At 36.7% G+C, this 17,197-nt stretch overlaps 1 protein-coding gene across 1 annotated transcript; it reads right to left on the bottom strand.

Moving 5' to 3' along the window:
- Positions 1–1,315: 1,315 nt before the first annotated feature.
- LOC118026169 (ATP-dependent zinc metalloprotease YME1L1) lies at positions 1,316–16,868 on the bottom strand (the record flags this gene model as incomplete). The annotated part of the gene is given in 11 exon segments (XM_035028914.1): positions 1,316–1,402; positions 2,456–2,529; positions 2,623–2,749; positions 3,405–3,556; positions 4,105–4,260; positions 5,683–5,795; positions 6,797–6,859; positions 7,987–8,119; positions 8,688–8,840; positions 12,478–12,568; positions 16,786–16,868. Coding segments are annotated over 11 exon segments (1,232 nt in total), but the record flags the coding sequence as incomplete, so codon positions are not given.
- Positions 16,869–17,197: the final 329 nt, after the last annotated feature.

Genomic DNA, 17,197 nt, shown 5'->3' with positions numbered 1-17,197 from the left:
GGAGACTCCTGAGCCCTCAAGTGGCAGCTATTGATTCTTATCCCAGACATTTCAGGGTAAAGAGGTGAACTCTTTGTTCCCCTCACCGCTGACAGACCATTACTATGCTACCCTCTTCCATAAAGCACGATTCCTTTGAAGTTTACACCATCTGACTGTAGCCCTATTCAACATCCTTGATTTTGCAATCTACTACCCTAATTACAGTTCTCATTCACTAGACTTTCTGGAATTTAGCTCTGTCTTTTCCATTCCAAGACCTGCCTTCATGCACATCCAAATGGAATGCACATATCGAACCTCTGCACTAAGCACCAGGTCGACGTAGCTCCCTCAACTTGAAATCTTCACTAAGACACCTCAAATTCAGGAGCACCTGGGTGGCTCAGTTGGTTAAGCGTCTGCCTTCAGCTCAGGTCATGATCCCAGAGTCCAGAGATCAAACCCCACGTCAGAATCCCTGCTCAGCAGGCAGTCTGCTTCTCCCTCTGCCCCTCACCCACCCCACTCATGCTCGCTCTCTCGTTCTCTCTCTCAAATAAACAAATAAAATTTAAAAAAAAAGACACCTCAAATTCAATATGTATAAAATTCAGCTCATAATCTACATACTTCCCCACCTTAGGCCATCATCAGTGTTTTCTCAGTAAATGGCACACACAACTATACAGCTGCATGAGGCAGAAACAGCTTTGTATTTAATTTAGCTGCTCTCTCACCCAAACATCAAAAAGGCATTTTGATTCCACTAGATCAGTATCTCTTGAATGCATTTTCTCAATTTCTACACTCACTGCCCTAATCCAAGCATCTGCTGTACCATGAGGAGACTCCACAGTAACTACCAACTGATCTCACTGAGTCTATGCTCACATATTCTGTACTGCACACTGCAATCAAAAAGACTTTTGTTTTCAAAGAACTTTGTGCTTCATTCTCAGCACATGCAGGCAGCTAGGCACAAAGCAAATAATATTTGTTGAATAAAATATATGTCAGAGTGAAAAACCAATAAAGACTCAAATAATCAATATCCCCTATTCTAACAACTCTATGGTTTTACAGCTTAAGTAGAATACTTATAATTACTGATATTAACTGTTCCTAGCCTATAGCCAGAATAAAATATTCAGTCTATGACCAGAGGCTCCCAAACAACATATTGAAATCATGGTTTCAATGGTGCACTTACTCTCTTTATTATACATAGTGACATTTCTAAACAGGGGATAACCATTATCTTCTGGTAGTACCTAACTATTGAGGCACATTATGACCAGACAAATAAATAAGCATATAAAAATATGATCATTACCCTTAGAAGGATTCTAATTTCTTGTTCAATAGCAGATTGAGTTTCTGGACTCAGTTTCCCAGTATCACTGTAGGTCATAACTCCAAGCTAAAACAAACGAAAAGAAATTGAACAGAAAAACCCTAAACCACTAATAAATGTAACAGAGGAAGTACTATCCTATACTTAAGGAAACATCATGGGGACAAGGAAGAAATTCAATATAAAAACACCCTTGACGGGCGCCTGGGTGGCTCAGTCGGTTAGGTGACTGCCTTCGGCTCAGGTCATGATCCTGGAGTCCCGAGATCGAGTCCCGCATCGGGCTCCCTGCTTGGTGGGGAGTCTGCTTCTCCCTCTGACCCTCCTCCCTCTCATGGTCTCTGTCTCTCATTCTCTCTCACAAATAAATAAATAAAATCTTTAAAAAAAAAACAACAAAACACCCTTGAGGGCAAAGAAATTTCATCATTCTTCTGAAAGTATAAGACTAAAATTAAAAATATAAGAGAAAAAATTTAAAATAATAAGTATGGCTCTGAGTACCTTCTTCGAAAACCTTTACAGCTATTCCAAATCCAGAAATCCACAATGTAATGTATTAGAAATGACTCATGAAGCCACAGTGATAATGTAGGAGAGTGAAATATGTGGAAAGGGTAAAGTAAGCAAGCTCAGCAAATAGGTGTTTTATGTCATAAGAACAGAAAATAGAATATCTTATCATTTGCTTAACTCATGAGATACTGTTATTGTCCAAGCAGCCAGAATGGAAAGTGAATACTATATGTTATTACTCAAAAAACAAAAACAGTTTAGTTTAGAATAAGCTGTGACAAATCTACTTGAAATGAGACGGGCGGGGGGGAAGTAAGTGTTACCAATTTATAATGAGAACCCTCTCTCATAGGGCGCCTGGGTAGCTCAGTTATTTAAGCGACTGCCTTCGGCTCAGGTCATGGTCCCAGAGTCCCGGGACTGAAGTCCTGCATCGGGTTCCCTGCTCCCTCTGACCCTCCCCCGTCTCGTGCTTTCTCTCTCTCTCTCGCTCGCTCTCTCTCAAATAAAATCTTAAAAAAAAAAAAAAGAACCCTCTCTCATAAACAGACACTTGGCAAATCATCATTTGATACATGAGGAAGGGTTAAAATTAGCTATTACCTTTTCACTCATTCCAAATTTGGTAACCATCCACTTTGCTATTTTAGTTGCATTATCAAAATCACTGGAAGCACCTAAAATTTTAAAATATACATAGAACTCAATTTTTTAAAGTATTTTTAAATCAGCAAGCACAATTTGAACTAAAGCCATTCTTTACAGCCAACCTGTTGTGATATGGTCAGTTCCAAATATAAGCTCCTCAGCTACTCTTCCTCCCATACTAACGTCCATCTGTGCAAGCAACTGAGCTCTAGTTTCATTCCATCTGTCATTCTCAGGCAAAAGGGACACCTAGACAATTGAAAACAAAGAAAAACTTCAGACACAGTTTGAAATACCTATATTAATAATCAGAATTATCATTTGGCTCTTGCTATAGTACTTAATATCATGATGCTGACAGCTCAAAAAAATTGAGTAGAGATGGTCTCAGGCGACTAATGACAAAACTGGCAATATACAAAATAAGAAAAATTCTTTATAAGGCAAAAGTTCATTTTATATGTAATGCGTATATGATGCTGCAAGAGGATGGACTTATACCCAGGTGCACAAAAATGCTTAAAATGTCTATCATTAGAAAGGTATGAAAATGAAACTTGTACTCGATAAGAAAAATCTTAGAAAAACTATGGAACCACTGACATAGTTTCTTTGTGGAGGGAAAAGAGCAATTACCTATTTAAGAATGATACTTTGTTGTCATTCCAGATTTAAATTTCATAATGTAAATATATAATATTTGAAATATTAGTATTCTTTATTAGCAGATGTTTCACCAGTATCTCTGATTTCACAATGGTTCAGAAGGTTAAAGAAGAAAGTTCTCAGCAAACTTAGGAATTAGTTGAATTTTCTTTTTAATTATTTTCATCAATAATTTCCTACCTAAGTTTTTGGAGAGTGTTACTTGAAAGAAAAGAAAAAAAAACTACAAGATACTTACATGTCCAAGTGTTGGCCCTCGTGGCATGATTGTAGCTTTGTTGATAGGCATTGCATCTTTAGTATAATATGCAATAATAGCATGACCAGATTCATGATATGCTGTGATGGTTTTGTTTTTGTTATCAATTTCCACACTTCTACGTTCAGGCCCTAAGGATAAAAATTTAACTGAATAAAATTACTCTGTTAGGAAAGTATATTTAGATGAATGAAACCCACTTGCCTTTAAGTAATTCTTAGGGTGACATGACTTAATATCATTAACAAATATTTTAAACCACAATAACTTGACAAATGACAACCAAAATTGTAAGAGCTGTCATCTTACTCCTTACTATCAACAAGGAAAAAGTTTAATTCTATTTCCAGAAAATAAATTTAAAGAAGAAATGTCATAACTAACCTGTTCTGAAGCCAATTCAAGATTTAAAATCAAATACTGAAAATTAGTAAAATTATTCTTTTATCAGCAATATCAGTCAAGAGGAAACACATGGGCACCCCTGCCCCCAAAGAGTATAATCATACAAACTATATTTGTTCTGTAAGAGGCCCAATTGTGTGGCTATTTTTGAGTATGTGTTTTCTTACTCCTGTACCTTTCTTTTTTATAACCTTTTTCTCAAAAAGAATTTATTCTTTAACATAATGAACAGTGTTAAGACAGGGAAAAAGAAAAAAGGGGAGAGAAAACCTACCCATTAGAATTTTATCTTTGGAAAACTCTAGTTCCTTCATGGTAACCGTTTCTTTTCCATCAACAGCTGCCTTTAATGCAGCCTGGTTCACAAGATTCTCCAACTCTGCTCCAGAAAAGCCAATAGTACCTCGAGCTATCATTTCTGGATCAACAGCTACACAGACAAACACAATATTAAAATTCCAGAACAACTCTTCAGAAACAACTCGCATTCCAAAAGAAAAAAGAAAACAGCTATCCTGAACTAGAACTTAAAATATTTATTTCACTGTAACTATAAAATAAACTTATTTTTCTAGAGGAAAAAGCCAAAATTGCCATTAAATATATCATTAAAACTACCAGTGGGACAAATCACAGAAGTTCTTAACTTTGTGGAAAAAAAAAAAACAAAGAAATTCAGAGTTGCCAGACCTTCAAATTATAACCTAAATTGTTACTAGCCTAAGCACAAACTGAAAATGTATACTCAGACAACAGTTTATTGGGGCACCTGGGTGGCTCAGTCGTTAAGCGTCTGCCTTTGGCTCAGGTCATGATCCCAGGGTCCTGGGATCGAGCCCCACATCGGACTCCCTGCTCAGCGGGAGGCCTGCTTCTCCCTCTCCCACTCCCCCTGCTTGTGTTCCTGCTCTTGCTGTCTCTCTCTGTCAAATAAATAAATAAAATCTTTAAAAAAAAAAAAAGACATTTTGTTTTCTGAATTTCATCTTGAAATACTTTATACGTAAGTATTCAGTATTTTATGTACATTTATAAAAGCTCCCATTATAAGAAACATATCTGGTTTTACAAATTGATTCACCTATCTTTGAAAATACTGCAGCTTAATAGCTGCATTTATTACTTAAGTGGGTCCATAATATTTTCATATGTTTTGTTTTACAGTTTGCTTCTTTTGGGCCCAAAGTGATTATATGTGTTTTTTCTACTATTACATTCATCTTAAAAACAGTTATATATATATTTATCTTCAAGTATTATTTATCTAAATAATCTAAAGAAAACAGTCTTTTTTCTTTTAAGATTTTATTTATTTATTTGAGAGAGTGAGTGAGAAAGAGAACATGAACAGGGGCAGCGGGAAATGGAGAATCAGACTCCCCTGCTGAGCAGAAAATCCTATTCAGGGCTCAATCCCAGGACCCTGGGATTACGACCTGAGCCAAAGGCAGCTGCTTAACAGACTGAGCCACCCAAGTGCCCCAAGAAATAAACTTTTTAAAAAGGACATATAAGGGGAGCCTGGGTGGCTCAGTTGTTAAGCGTCTGCCTTTGGCTCAGGTCATGATCCCAAGGTCCTGGGATCGAGCCCCGCATCGGGCTCCCTGCTCTGTGGGAAGCCTGCTTCTCCTTCTCCCACTCCCCCTGCTTGTGTTCCCTCTCTCGCTGTGTCTCTCTCTGTCAAATAAATAAATAAAATCTTTAAAAAAAGGACATATAAATGGAGAGAAAAAAAGGACATATAAAAAACTGGTCTTTTGAGACATTTGTCAAGTAACCACAAACAGGGCAGAATGAAATATTACCATTTTATAGAGATAATAATAAAGTTTATTACTGGAATCAGACTTACACTGATCAAACTTTATTTTATTGAGATACCATTTCAAAATTTCTGTTCGACCTTTTACATCTGGTCTTGGAACTGTAACCTGCATGTCAAAACGACCAGGACGTATTAAGGCACTAAAGGGAGAAGAAGAAAATATAAATTAATAATCTGAGTACACTGAAGGTCAAATTAAATAGGACTGACACTCTAAAGTCAAGATGGAAGGATAATGGCAACCAGAGGTGAGACTGGAGTTTTGGTTTTTATTTTAATTCCAGGACAGTTAATATACAGTGCTGTATTAGTTTCAGGTATACAATATAGTGATTCAACAATTCCACACATCACCCAGTGCTCATCACAACAGGTGCACTCCCTAATCCCCATCACCTATTTCACCCTAGATTGGAGTTTTGAACACAAATATTCAGATAACTCCTTGTAAAACATGACTCAAGTAACAGTTTCAATAACCAGAAGGCAGAACAAAGGTTGAAAGAGAGAGGTAATACACAACCCTCAAAAACAAAAACACGCAAGCCAGTCACTCAAGGAAAAATAATTCTAGAGCAGTCTATTATGAGAGCTACACTGTGATAGCTTCCTATCACAACTGCTGTAAGTACAGAATGTTAAACTACAGACTTAGGCAAAGATAAAACTATTAGATCAAATTAAAATATGAGTAACTTCTATGATAAAATCAAAAATTTAAAACTCTAATAAATTTTATTTTAAAAATGCTCTCCACCACCCCCAAATTCTGTGATATAAAGTTGTCAGAAGATTAATGACTTTACTGAAATTTAAATCACGTATCACAGAATCTCAAGTAGATAATCCAGTGGTTTTTAATATATTCAAAGTTGTGCAATTATCAACAATCTAACTCAAGAATATTTTTATTCCCCCACCCCAAAAGAAACCCCACAGCCACCAACAGTCACTACTCTCCATTCTTCCCACCCTCTGGCAACCACTAATCTACTTTCTGTTGCCACCGATTTGCTTATTCTGGACATTTCATATAAAAAGAATCATATGTGATGTTTTGTGATGAGCTTCTTTCTCTTTTAAAGTTCATCCATGGTTCAGTATGCATCAGTACTTGTCAAAAAAGTCTTTTAATACGTACTTATCTAATGCCTCTGGGAAGTTTGTGGCTCCTATTATGATAACTCCTTCATTGGGTTTAAAACTATTAAAAAAGAAAAAAAGTAACGTTTCACTGAACATTAAGAGTACACATATAGAAATGCTCTACACAAAACTGTTTATCATTAAACGTAGTAACAGCAAAGAAGAGGGACTGATCTTTTTTATACCCAAAGTGATAAGACATCTCTATTATTTTTTAAAAGGAACAAATGTTATTAGGCCAGTACACTTCAATAAAAATGCTAATAATAAGTCACAAAGTCATCTATGATTACATGCCTTCACGGTATTTGTTCTACTTAGGAAGACATGACCTGACAGGAAAGGCTTGGGTAGGGGTGCCTGGGTGGCTCAGTCGTTAAGCATCTGCCTTCGGCTCAGGTCATGATCTCAGGGTCCTGGGATCGAGCCCCGCATCGGGCTTCCTGCTCGGCGGGGAGCCTGCTTCTCCCTCTCCCACTCCCCCTGCTTGTGTTCCTTCTCTGGCTGTGTCTCTCTCTGTCAAATAAATAAATAAAATCTTAAAAAAAAAAAAAAAAAGAAAAGGCTTGGGTACCTGACTCATTTGTGAAAAATTATTCTCAAGTTTACCAATTCAAATTATTTCCTCCTAGACTTCCTGTTTGGTTCCAAAATGTCTTATATGGTTTTAAGAAGTTTTTCCTTCTTTCAAAGCAATCCCACATCTTGCTCTTTATATTATAAAAACTGATACAAACTTTTAATCTACCACAACACTAATACCTAGTCACAAATTGTGTAGGAACCAGCATACACTCTTTACATCTCCAAATAGACTAGTATTCTCAACTGGAATCATCACTTTCCTGTCATCATACAATTAATGAAAAAAGGTATAGAGATCACCAATTAAGAAGAGTTGATATGTCAATCACTCCATTAGTAATGCAAAGAACACAATACAGAGAATGCAGCTTGTCTTGACTTCTTGCACAGGGACTACTCTGTTGCCTACATTTTTTTCTATTTCTTTCTCTTTAAGATTTTATTTTTAAGAAATCTCTATACCCCATGTGGGGCTCAAACACACAACTACGAGATCAAGAGCTGCATGCTCCACTGACTGAGCCAGCCAGACACCCCGCTATTTCTCGAATGTTACCAAATATATCACCATATACCAAAGACAGAGGACGATTCACTTACCCATCCATTTCAGCAAGAAGTTGATTTATAGTCTGCCTTGAATATGGGTGCATTGGAGACTCAATTCGCTTCCCACCAACAGAATCTAATTCATCAATAAATATAACACAGGGAGCATTTGCTTTTGCTTCCCCTAGGAAAAGAGAAAAGATTCAAGTAAGTTTAATGAAATCAATACTTTTTGAACAAAATCATGTAAGTATTAAAAACCTGTAAGCCTGTCAAAAGCCAACAGAAGACATTCATTAAGGAGAAAATACACAAAAGGAGATCTTTCTTTCTTTTAAAACTGATATAAGAACAGTAGCCTCGGGAAAAAAAACTGTACCATAGAAAATGATATATAATAAAAACTGAGTATTCATTCTTCCACTGTACAAACCATATACAATCAGACTGGAGGCTAATTATTCTTTAATTACATGCTATTGAAATAATGAATAAGATAAAAAGGATAACAACAACAACAAAAAAACCCAGCTTTTCAACAGGCCCCAACCTCATCTAACACTTCTAGCTCTTCTATTTGGGGAAAAAGCACGGTTCTGTTTTAGCTCACACATTAAATTACCTAAAACCAAAACCCCACAATGGCTAGGTCAGCTATCAGTCATAATCAAGTAGCAAATAAAAGGTAAGAAGCCCTCTTTCCCTTAAATGAACAAAATTTCGTATTATATGAGAGATACATTAAAACATACTAAATAGATTTCTGATACGGCTGGCTCCCACACCCACAAACATTTCATCAAATTCTGATCCAGAAGCATAATAAAAAGGAACATCAGCTTCTCCAGCCACAGCTCGAGCAAGAAGTGTCTTCCCTGTCCCTGGTGGTCCAACTAAAAGTATTCCTAAAAGAAAAAATAAATAGAATGGGTCAAATTAAAAAATAAAAATAAACCCTGATGTGAACCTATAAAAGTTATTAATTAATGTATATATAGTTTTGAGGTTGAAGGCACATGACCAATATTTTGAAACAAAACATACGTCTCTAGTAATGATTCACTTCAGGATCTTCAAAACTAATTTTTCTCTACCATTTCTATCTTGAGCGAATGGAATATAATAAACTTATTTATCACTAAACAAGATAAAACTCACATAAACACAGATTAAGAGATTAAACAACCAAATGTGACACATGAACCCTTGACTTGATGCTCTTCCATAAAAAACATTTAAGAAATTCTAGGGACATCTGATGCAAATTTGAAAAAATACTGGAGTACAAGATATTAAGGAAATAGTATTTAGTTTTATTTGGTAGGATAAATTATTCTCTTTAGGATAATGTCCTTAGTCTTACGTGATACACAGCAAAGTATTTAGATGTATAAAGTAATTAATGTCTACAGCTTTGTAACTATTCCATATGTTTGAAAATCTTCCTAACAGCAGTATGTTTTTCATAAGTGGGAATAACAGAATTCTCTGGTTTCCACAACTTTTCATTTTTCATGTAAAAAAAAAAACTGTATTAATGCTATATTTTAACATAAAACTCTTTTTAAAGGAAAGTTGCTGAAAAATACCCTTAAGACTATCCTCTTGTATTGCCATGTTACTGTTACTCTTAGCTGGTTTAAATCATCATATCAATTTCAGTAGGATCTATTTTGGTACCTGAGAATTTTCCCACAATTTTATAAAATATCCCTTGTGATTAGAAAAAGTGTAACTACTTTATGACTTTAAACGTGTTCTTTATGATGTTATAGTATTGACTTTAATAAATGAATCCCAAATTAGCAGAGATTCATGCAAACATTTTTATATACTGCTGAACACTGTCAGTAGAGATAGTGGGCAGCATAAAAACAAACCTTAAATATGAGTCCCCCCTTTAACTCACCAATTCCATTTCTAGAATTGGAATCTAGAATAATAAAAAAATAAATAAATGAGTAAATATAGAATTTATTCTAAGGAGATAATTAAGCATGTGGGCAAAGCCTTGAGATATTAAGATGATTATCACAGTGCTGATTTTATTATTTTAATTAAAAACTGTTTTAGTTGATACACAGTTACATTAATTTCAGATGTACAACATAGTGATTTGACAAGTTTATACATTATGCTGTGCTCACCACAAGTGTTTAGCTACCATCTGTCACCATACAATACTATTACAGTATCACTGACTATATTTCCTATGCCTTTTATTCCTCTGACTTACCCATTCGACAACTGGAAGCACGTTTCTCCCTTTCCCCTTCACCCATTTTGCCCAGCCCTCACATTGCTAATTTTAAGAGCAAAACATTGGAAACCATAAAAGTTTAATATAAGTGGTTAAAGTATAGTACAATCCTACGGTACAAGGACACCACAAAGTCATTACAATCTTGTACCCAGTTCCAGCATATGGTTTTCCCTCACACCCACAAACAGTTCTCCAACACCAGATGGGCATCTTAATATTCAACTCAATTCTCATGCTACCTACCTGGAGATAGCATCAAATACTGTAAGTTAAGGACTTGGTCCCAAAAGACGGCCTCTATCCCCAACCCTCACCATGTCATCTGCAAGACCAGGTTGTTACCTGTGCTTCTGACTGACAGATCATAGACAGGAGGTTCCAGGGACCCCTTCCTTGGATTTGATTAATTTGCTAGAATAGCTCAAAGAACTCAGAGAAACATTCTACTTACTCGATTACTGGTTTATTAGAGAAGGATACAATTCAGGAACAGTCAGTCAGATGGAAGAGATGCATAGGGCAAGGAAAGGGAAAAGGATTGCTGAGCTGCTATGCCCTCTCTAGATATGCCACTCTTCCCACATCTCCACATGTTCACCAACCTAGAAGCTCTCTGAATCCTATCCTTTTGGGTTTTAGTGGAGGCCTCATTACATAGGCATGACTGACTCAGCCTCCAGCCACTCTCCCCTCCTAGTCAGGAGGGTAAGACTGAAAGTTCCAGCCCTCTAATCACATGGCTGATTCTCCTGGCAACCAGCTCCTAACCTTAGGTGTGTTCTAAAAGTCGCCTCATCAACACAACAGAAGACAAATCTATTGCTGTCATCACCATGAAACTACAAGAATGGGACTAACACTAAATATATATTTCTTATTATAAATCACAAGAGTCATTAAAAATCATATTAACTGTGAGAAAACATGAGACAAAGGCAAACCGAGGAACATTCCACAAATTAGTATGTATTCTGCACAATTTTTAAGGTCTTGAAAGATCCACACACACTCCCATAAGAAAAGGCTGAGGAGGTGAGCCTGGGTGGCTCAGTCAGTTAAACATCTGACTTCGGCTCAGATCACGATAAGGTCGTTAAGATTGAGCCCCACGTGGGGCTCCACACTCAGTGTCTGCTTTAGATTCTCTCTCCTCCTGCCCTCCCCCAGACCAACTCCTGTGCTTGCATGTGTGCTCACTCTCTCACATAAATAAATAGACAGATAGCTAGCTAGCTAGACAGACAGACAGAAAGACAGACAGGCAGGCTGAGGAATTTCTTCAGGTTAAAAGAAAAATCTAAGGGTGCCTGGGTGGCTCAGTAGGTTAGGCAGCCAACCCTTGATTCTGGCTCAGGTCATGCTCTCAGGCTCCTGGGATTGAGCCCCATGGCTGCTCTGCACTCAGGAGGGAGTCTGCTTGAGGATTCTCTCTCTCCCTCTGCTCCTCCCCCCACCTGCTCTACCTCTCTCTCTCTTTCTCTAAAAGAAATTGATTTAAAAAAAAAGATTAAAGAAAAATCTAAATGTGTAAACCTGGATTGAGTCTAAACCTGGGGTTGGGGGTGGGGGATGGGAGGACCCCACTACAAAAGATATTATTAAGAGAAATGCAGAAATTTGAATATAACTGAATTTCATCATAGTTCTGAAACCATGTTAAATTTCCTCATTTTAATAACTATGTTGGAGTTACATAATAGAATTTCTTATTTATAGGAAATACATAATGAGGTATTTGGGGTTAAAGGAGCATGATATCTACAATTTACTCTTAAACAGTTTAAAAATACATTTATGTAGCAGCGCCTGGGTGGCTCAGTCGTTAGGCATCTGCCTTCAGCTCAGGTCATGATCCCAGGATCCTAGGATCGAGCCCCACATCGGGCTCCCTGCTCAGTAGGAAGCCTGCTTCTCCCTCTCCCACTCCCCTGCTTGTGTTCCCTCTCTCGCTGTGTCTCTCTCTGTCAAATAAAGAAAATCTTAAAAAAAAAATACATTTATGTAAAGAAAGTGAGCAAATGGGACAAAGTGCTAAAAAACTATTGAGTTTTGTTAAGAGTACAGAGAGTTCTCTGCACTATTCTCACAACTGAAATTGTTAACAAAACTCAAAATCCCCTTCCCCTCAAAAAAGGTTATACAACGTTCAGAATGAAGACTTATTTGTAAAATAGCAATTAAGAACTAAACTTTAAGCTTTTAAATTGGTAAAGATTAAATTAGTAATGGATTACAGTATTTTTTTGACGTCAAGTCATGGTAAAGGGAAGATATCTTACCTTTTGGAAGTTTACCTCCAAGCACGGTAAATTTTTGTGGATTTTTCAGGAATTCAACAACCTCCTGTAATTCTTGTTTAGCTTCCTCCACCTAAAGTGATATAATTTATCAAACAATTTTAAGTAATGATTAGATTATCAAAGCCTCCTCTTTGAAAATAGTAAATTTAACTGGAAATTAACTTGAAGGCTCCCTTATCAATGCACACACAAAAGGGATTTCACCCAACTCTTTTTGCCAATTATGAGGTCTCCTTACATATCTCAACAAAAAACATTAACTTCTTACATTTTTTTTTTAAGATTTTATTTATTTATTTGACAGAAAGAGACACAGCGAGAGAGGGAACACAAGCAGGGGGAGTGGGAGAGGGGGAAGCAGGTCTCCCGCAGAGCAGGGAGCCCGATGCGGGGCTCGATCCCAGGACTCTGGGATCCTGACCCGAGCCGAAGGCAGACGCTTAATGACTGAGCCACCCAGGTGCCCCAACTTCTTACATTTTCAAGTAGTGCTTCCCCCAGTTAACAAGGACTTATATTCCCACAAATCTAGTTGAATGTGTCAGCGGCATTTGGTATAAACAGAAAGACTCACCTACCAAGTTTCAAATCCAGAACTTTTGACCTGGTTTATAAGCTTCAAGGGCAAATTATGTGAGCTTAATACATATCAATGAAAAGGGAGTCTGTGTTTAAGTTATAACATTAATTTATGATTAATTATTAGATTATTTTCATTATAAGGAATTACCACTAGATTATAAATGACTTAGTTCCTTACAAATGCCAAAGGGTGGAGACTAAAATTAAGCCAAAGTGCACGGATACTGCTTTGTAAATGGTTCTGGCAAAAAATGTTCAAAAGATTTAATCCCCCAAATACAAAAACCATGTAGAATTAAGGTCTCTCGCAAGAATAAAGCCCAATCTGGTCAAGAAAGATGGCATGGAGAGTATTAGCTCAACTTTAAAAACTCTGATATAAGATTAAGAAAGCTGCCTATCAGGGGTGCCTGGGCGGCTCAGTTGGTTAAGCGTCTGCTTTCGGCTCAGGTCATAATCTCAGGGTCCCTGGATATCAGGCCCTCCACTCAGTGGCAGATCTGCTTCTCCCTCTCCCTCTATGATCTCTCTCTCTCAAATAAATAAAAATCTTAAAAAAAAAAAAAGCTGCCTATCAGAAATTAGTTAGCATACAACCAGAAGTAACAAATACAAGTACCTAGAGCCAGAATGATATCAAAGATGAGTGCAGAAGACCAGATATAAAATAACAGTGGTGGCAGTATGCTGAACTGGAAAGCAAAGACCCTTAGAGAGGACAAACCACCATGACTTGGCTCTACCACAGAATATAGACCTAGTGTTCTAGACTTCAATTTTTCAAGAAAAAAACAGACATTAAAAATGTTAGCTATCAATTTAAATTAAAAGCACATTTATGTGTGTACTTTCATGTATTTATTTTGAATTACACTGGCCTAATAATACATTTGTAGCCAATTTGCAACCCTACATTAGACAACTTTAAATAGTTCTCAGTGGGAAAAAAAGAACTCAAGTACATTGGTCAGGGTTAAAAAGAAACTACCTGACAAGAAGTGTACTAAAACATGAAACATCTCTGGGCTGAAGGGCATTATTAAAATCTAGAATTAAACTCATGATTCTCTTAGATTCCTAGATAATTTTCTAGGACGATTTCTAGGAAGTATACAATCATTAAAGAGTAAACGGTTTTTTAAATTAGGCTTAGAATAGTCTTTGAAAGTTATTGATTACATTATTAAAACTTAATAAAATGTTTGTAAAGTTAACAGTTGTAAGTAAAGCTCTGTCCACTCCTAAGCACAAATGCGTACATATGTTCACCAAGAAACGTAAAAAAAATTCACAATAGCACTCTTTAGGCCAAAACTAGGAACAATCCAATTTCTACCTAATGTGGAATATACAATATTGTGATATTCATAGAATACTATGCAATGGGAATGAATGAAGTACAACTTTATGTAAAAACATGGATGGATCTCACAAACATCATGTTGAGTGAAAGAAGCCATATACACTATGTAAAATTCAAAAGCAGGCCAAATTAATGTATGTTATGAGACAGAACAACGATTATGCTTGCAGTGGGAAAAAGGGACACTAGGAAGTTTCTGGTAATATTTTATTTCCTGAGCTGGGTGCCAATAATAGACTGAGTTCACTGTGTGAAAATTTATTAAGGTATAGATTTGTGATTTGTGCAGTTTTGTGTGAATGCTAAGCTTCAATAAAATTTATGTTTATAAAGAGATTTGGGGGGCACCTGGGTGGCTCCTGGGATCGAACCCCACATTGGGCTCCCTGCTCAGTGGGATTCAGCTTCTCCCTCTCCCTCTGCCCCTCCCCCACTCGTGCTTGCTCTCTCTCTCAAATAAATAAAAATCTTTAAAAATATATATGTATATACATATAAAAGAGATTTGGCTCTTTATCTATTAAAATAAGCTTTTTAAACATTCAAAGATACCCATATACTAAAAGAAGGCCAAGGTACATTTCGTCAAGGTAACAAATAACTTTCCATTGGAGGAAAAGGAAAACAAATTAGCTGTCACCTACTAATCAAACTACATTTTCTCTGCCCAAACTCTGTGTCAGGAAAATTACCAATTGAGGTATATAAAATCTATACAGGAAAATAGAGTTTAGGGAACAAGGCAATGAATAAAGTTATAAAAGCCCTTATTAGTATTTTTATGGCAGCTATATATAAAATTATTCCTACATAACCAGAAATTCTAGGCAAGGAAATGACATTCCTATACTAGCTCTTTAAGATTTGGTAAAACTGATCACAGGTACCACCTACTGGCATACCTATTTTAGTAAATGTTATAAATTACTTTGGTGTACATAAATTTAGATTTTATAGCAATGAGAGCAATATAAAATTATAACAGTAATTATATTTGTTTAGATTAGCACAGGAAACTGTGACAATCTAAAAACTTTGTGATGTCCCCATTTCTAGTATTATCAGCATGTCTTCTTTAGCTTCGTAATCAGAATTGGACTCATTCCAAAAGAAGTGTAGTATATTGAGTAACTGAAGTATATACACTGCAGGGAGAAAGTAAGAATGCCTTGCTGACCATAATCTCAGCACAGGTTCAATGTAGAGCAGGCTGACTGCACATCTTAAACAAAATGGGAAGAGCCCTCTGCACTAATGAGTCAAGTTTTCAAATACTCACTGCACTAACCTCTTCCCCAATTATTCTCTTTCTGCAACTCCAAGAGGATTCACAGCTGTTTAAATTGCAAAGGGAAGGGAAGGAATACTTGGTATAAAACTATCATAGTGACCCCTGATACTTAATTCCCTAATAGTCGAGGTTGTGAAAAATATTTATGCATAGATAGGGAAGAGTGTGGAAAAAGGAAGAGCTCTCATTCTATTCTATATTAAAGTGGCCTTTTTATTGGTCGGCAAACAAGTCAGGCACATTAACTCTTCAGGATCTTTTTCTCTCTTTCTCTGGCTAGAAGTGTTCTTTGCTCAAATACATGCATGGTTTAGGCACACCTGGCTGCCTCAGTCAGTAAAGCATGTGATTCTTGATCACAGGGTTGTAAGTTCGAGCCTCACATTGGGTGTACAGATTACTTAAAAATAAAATCTTATAAAAAAAGATACATGCATGGTTTACCCCATCATCTTCAAATCTTCACTCAAATGTCACCTTCTCAATCAAACATACACTGAATATCCCCATTTAAAACTGTGACCTTTCTCTCAAAACTCCCAATCCTCTTTATGCTGCTCTGTCTTTCTCCCATCACTTTTGAACATACTCTAGTATTTCCTTATATACAATATCATGGTCTAGTTTCTGTTAGAACTAAAAATCCATGACAGCAGAGATTTATTTATTCTATCCCAGTATCTAAAAGAGGTCTGGAGAATATGCGGTGAAGCTAAAAGGTCCAAGGTTCTAATCATGGCTTGGTCTGTTCTAGTGTCCAGCCCCGATTCAGAAGCCCACCCAGAGTGGCCTCAGTACAAAAGACAGTGCTATCACCCAGGAAATTCCTAGGGACTTAGAAGCCCTGTGTTAGACATCAGGATCAAAGACCAAACTATAGAACCAAAGATGCACCCAATACTCTTGTCACTTAGGGAATTACAAGAGTTTTAGCGCCTGGAACTGGAGGTAGAGACAAATATGTATTTATTTTCTATTTTACACCTTTAAAATCAAATACTGGCCTTACATAATTAGATAATGGAGAGTAGGGTAAATTTTTTTAACTTACTCCTTTAACATGTTCAAAGGTGACATTTTTCATCTGGACAGGATCTACTGCAGAATCAAGCCCCGTCGTTGTCCGGAAGCGGACTAAAGAAGAAAAAAAAGAAATGTTTATATATTTCATAGATTCATAAAATTCCAACCACCTTATTATTCAGAGGTAAGAAAGTAGAGAAAAAAAATAATATATTTAAGTATTACATACATACATTCATAGTGAAGTAACAGAAAGTACATCTTCTGGATTTCTAGACCATGTTCAAGGAATAAATGACTCACATTAAAATGACATCTTTATACCTTCCAATTAAAATGAAAAATTGGGGCGCCTGGGTGGCTCAGTTGGTTAAGCGACTGCCTTCGGCTCAGGTCATGATCCCGGAGTCCCGGGATCGAGTCCCGCATCGGGCTCCCTG

Source organism: Mirounga leonina, unplaced genomic scaffold (assembly GCF_011800145.1).
Source record: "Mirounga leonina isolate KUSES-001 unplaced genomic scaffold, KU_Mleo_1.0 Mir_207234, whole genome shotgun sequence".
Taxonomy (NCBI): domain Eukaryota; kingdom Metazoa; phylum Chordata; class Mammalia; order Carnivora; family Phocidae; genus Mirounga; species Mirounga leonina.
The sequence above is the reverse complement of the archived record's forward strand: the minus strand, read 5'-3'. Positions and strand labels throughout refer to the sequence as shown.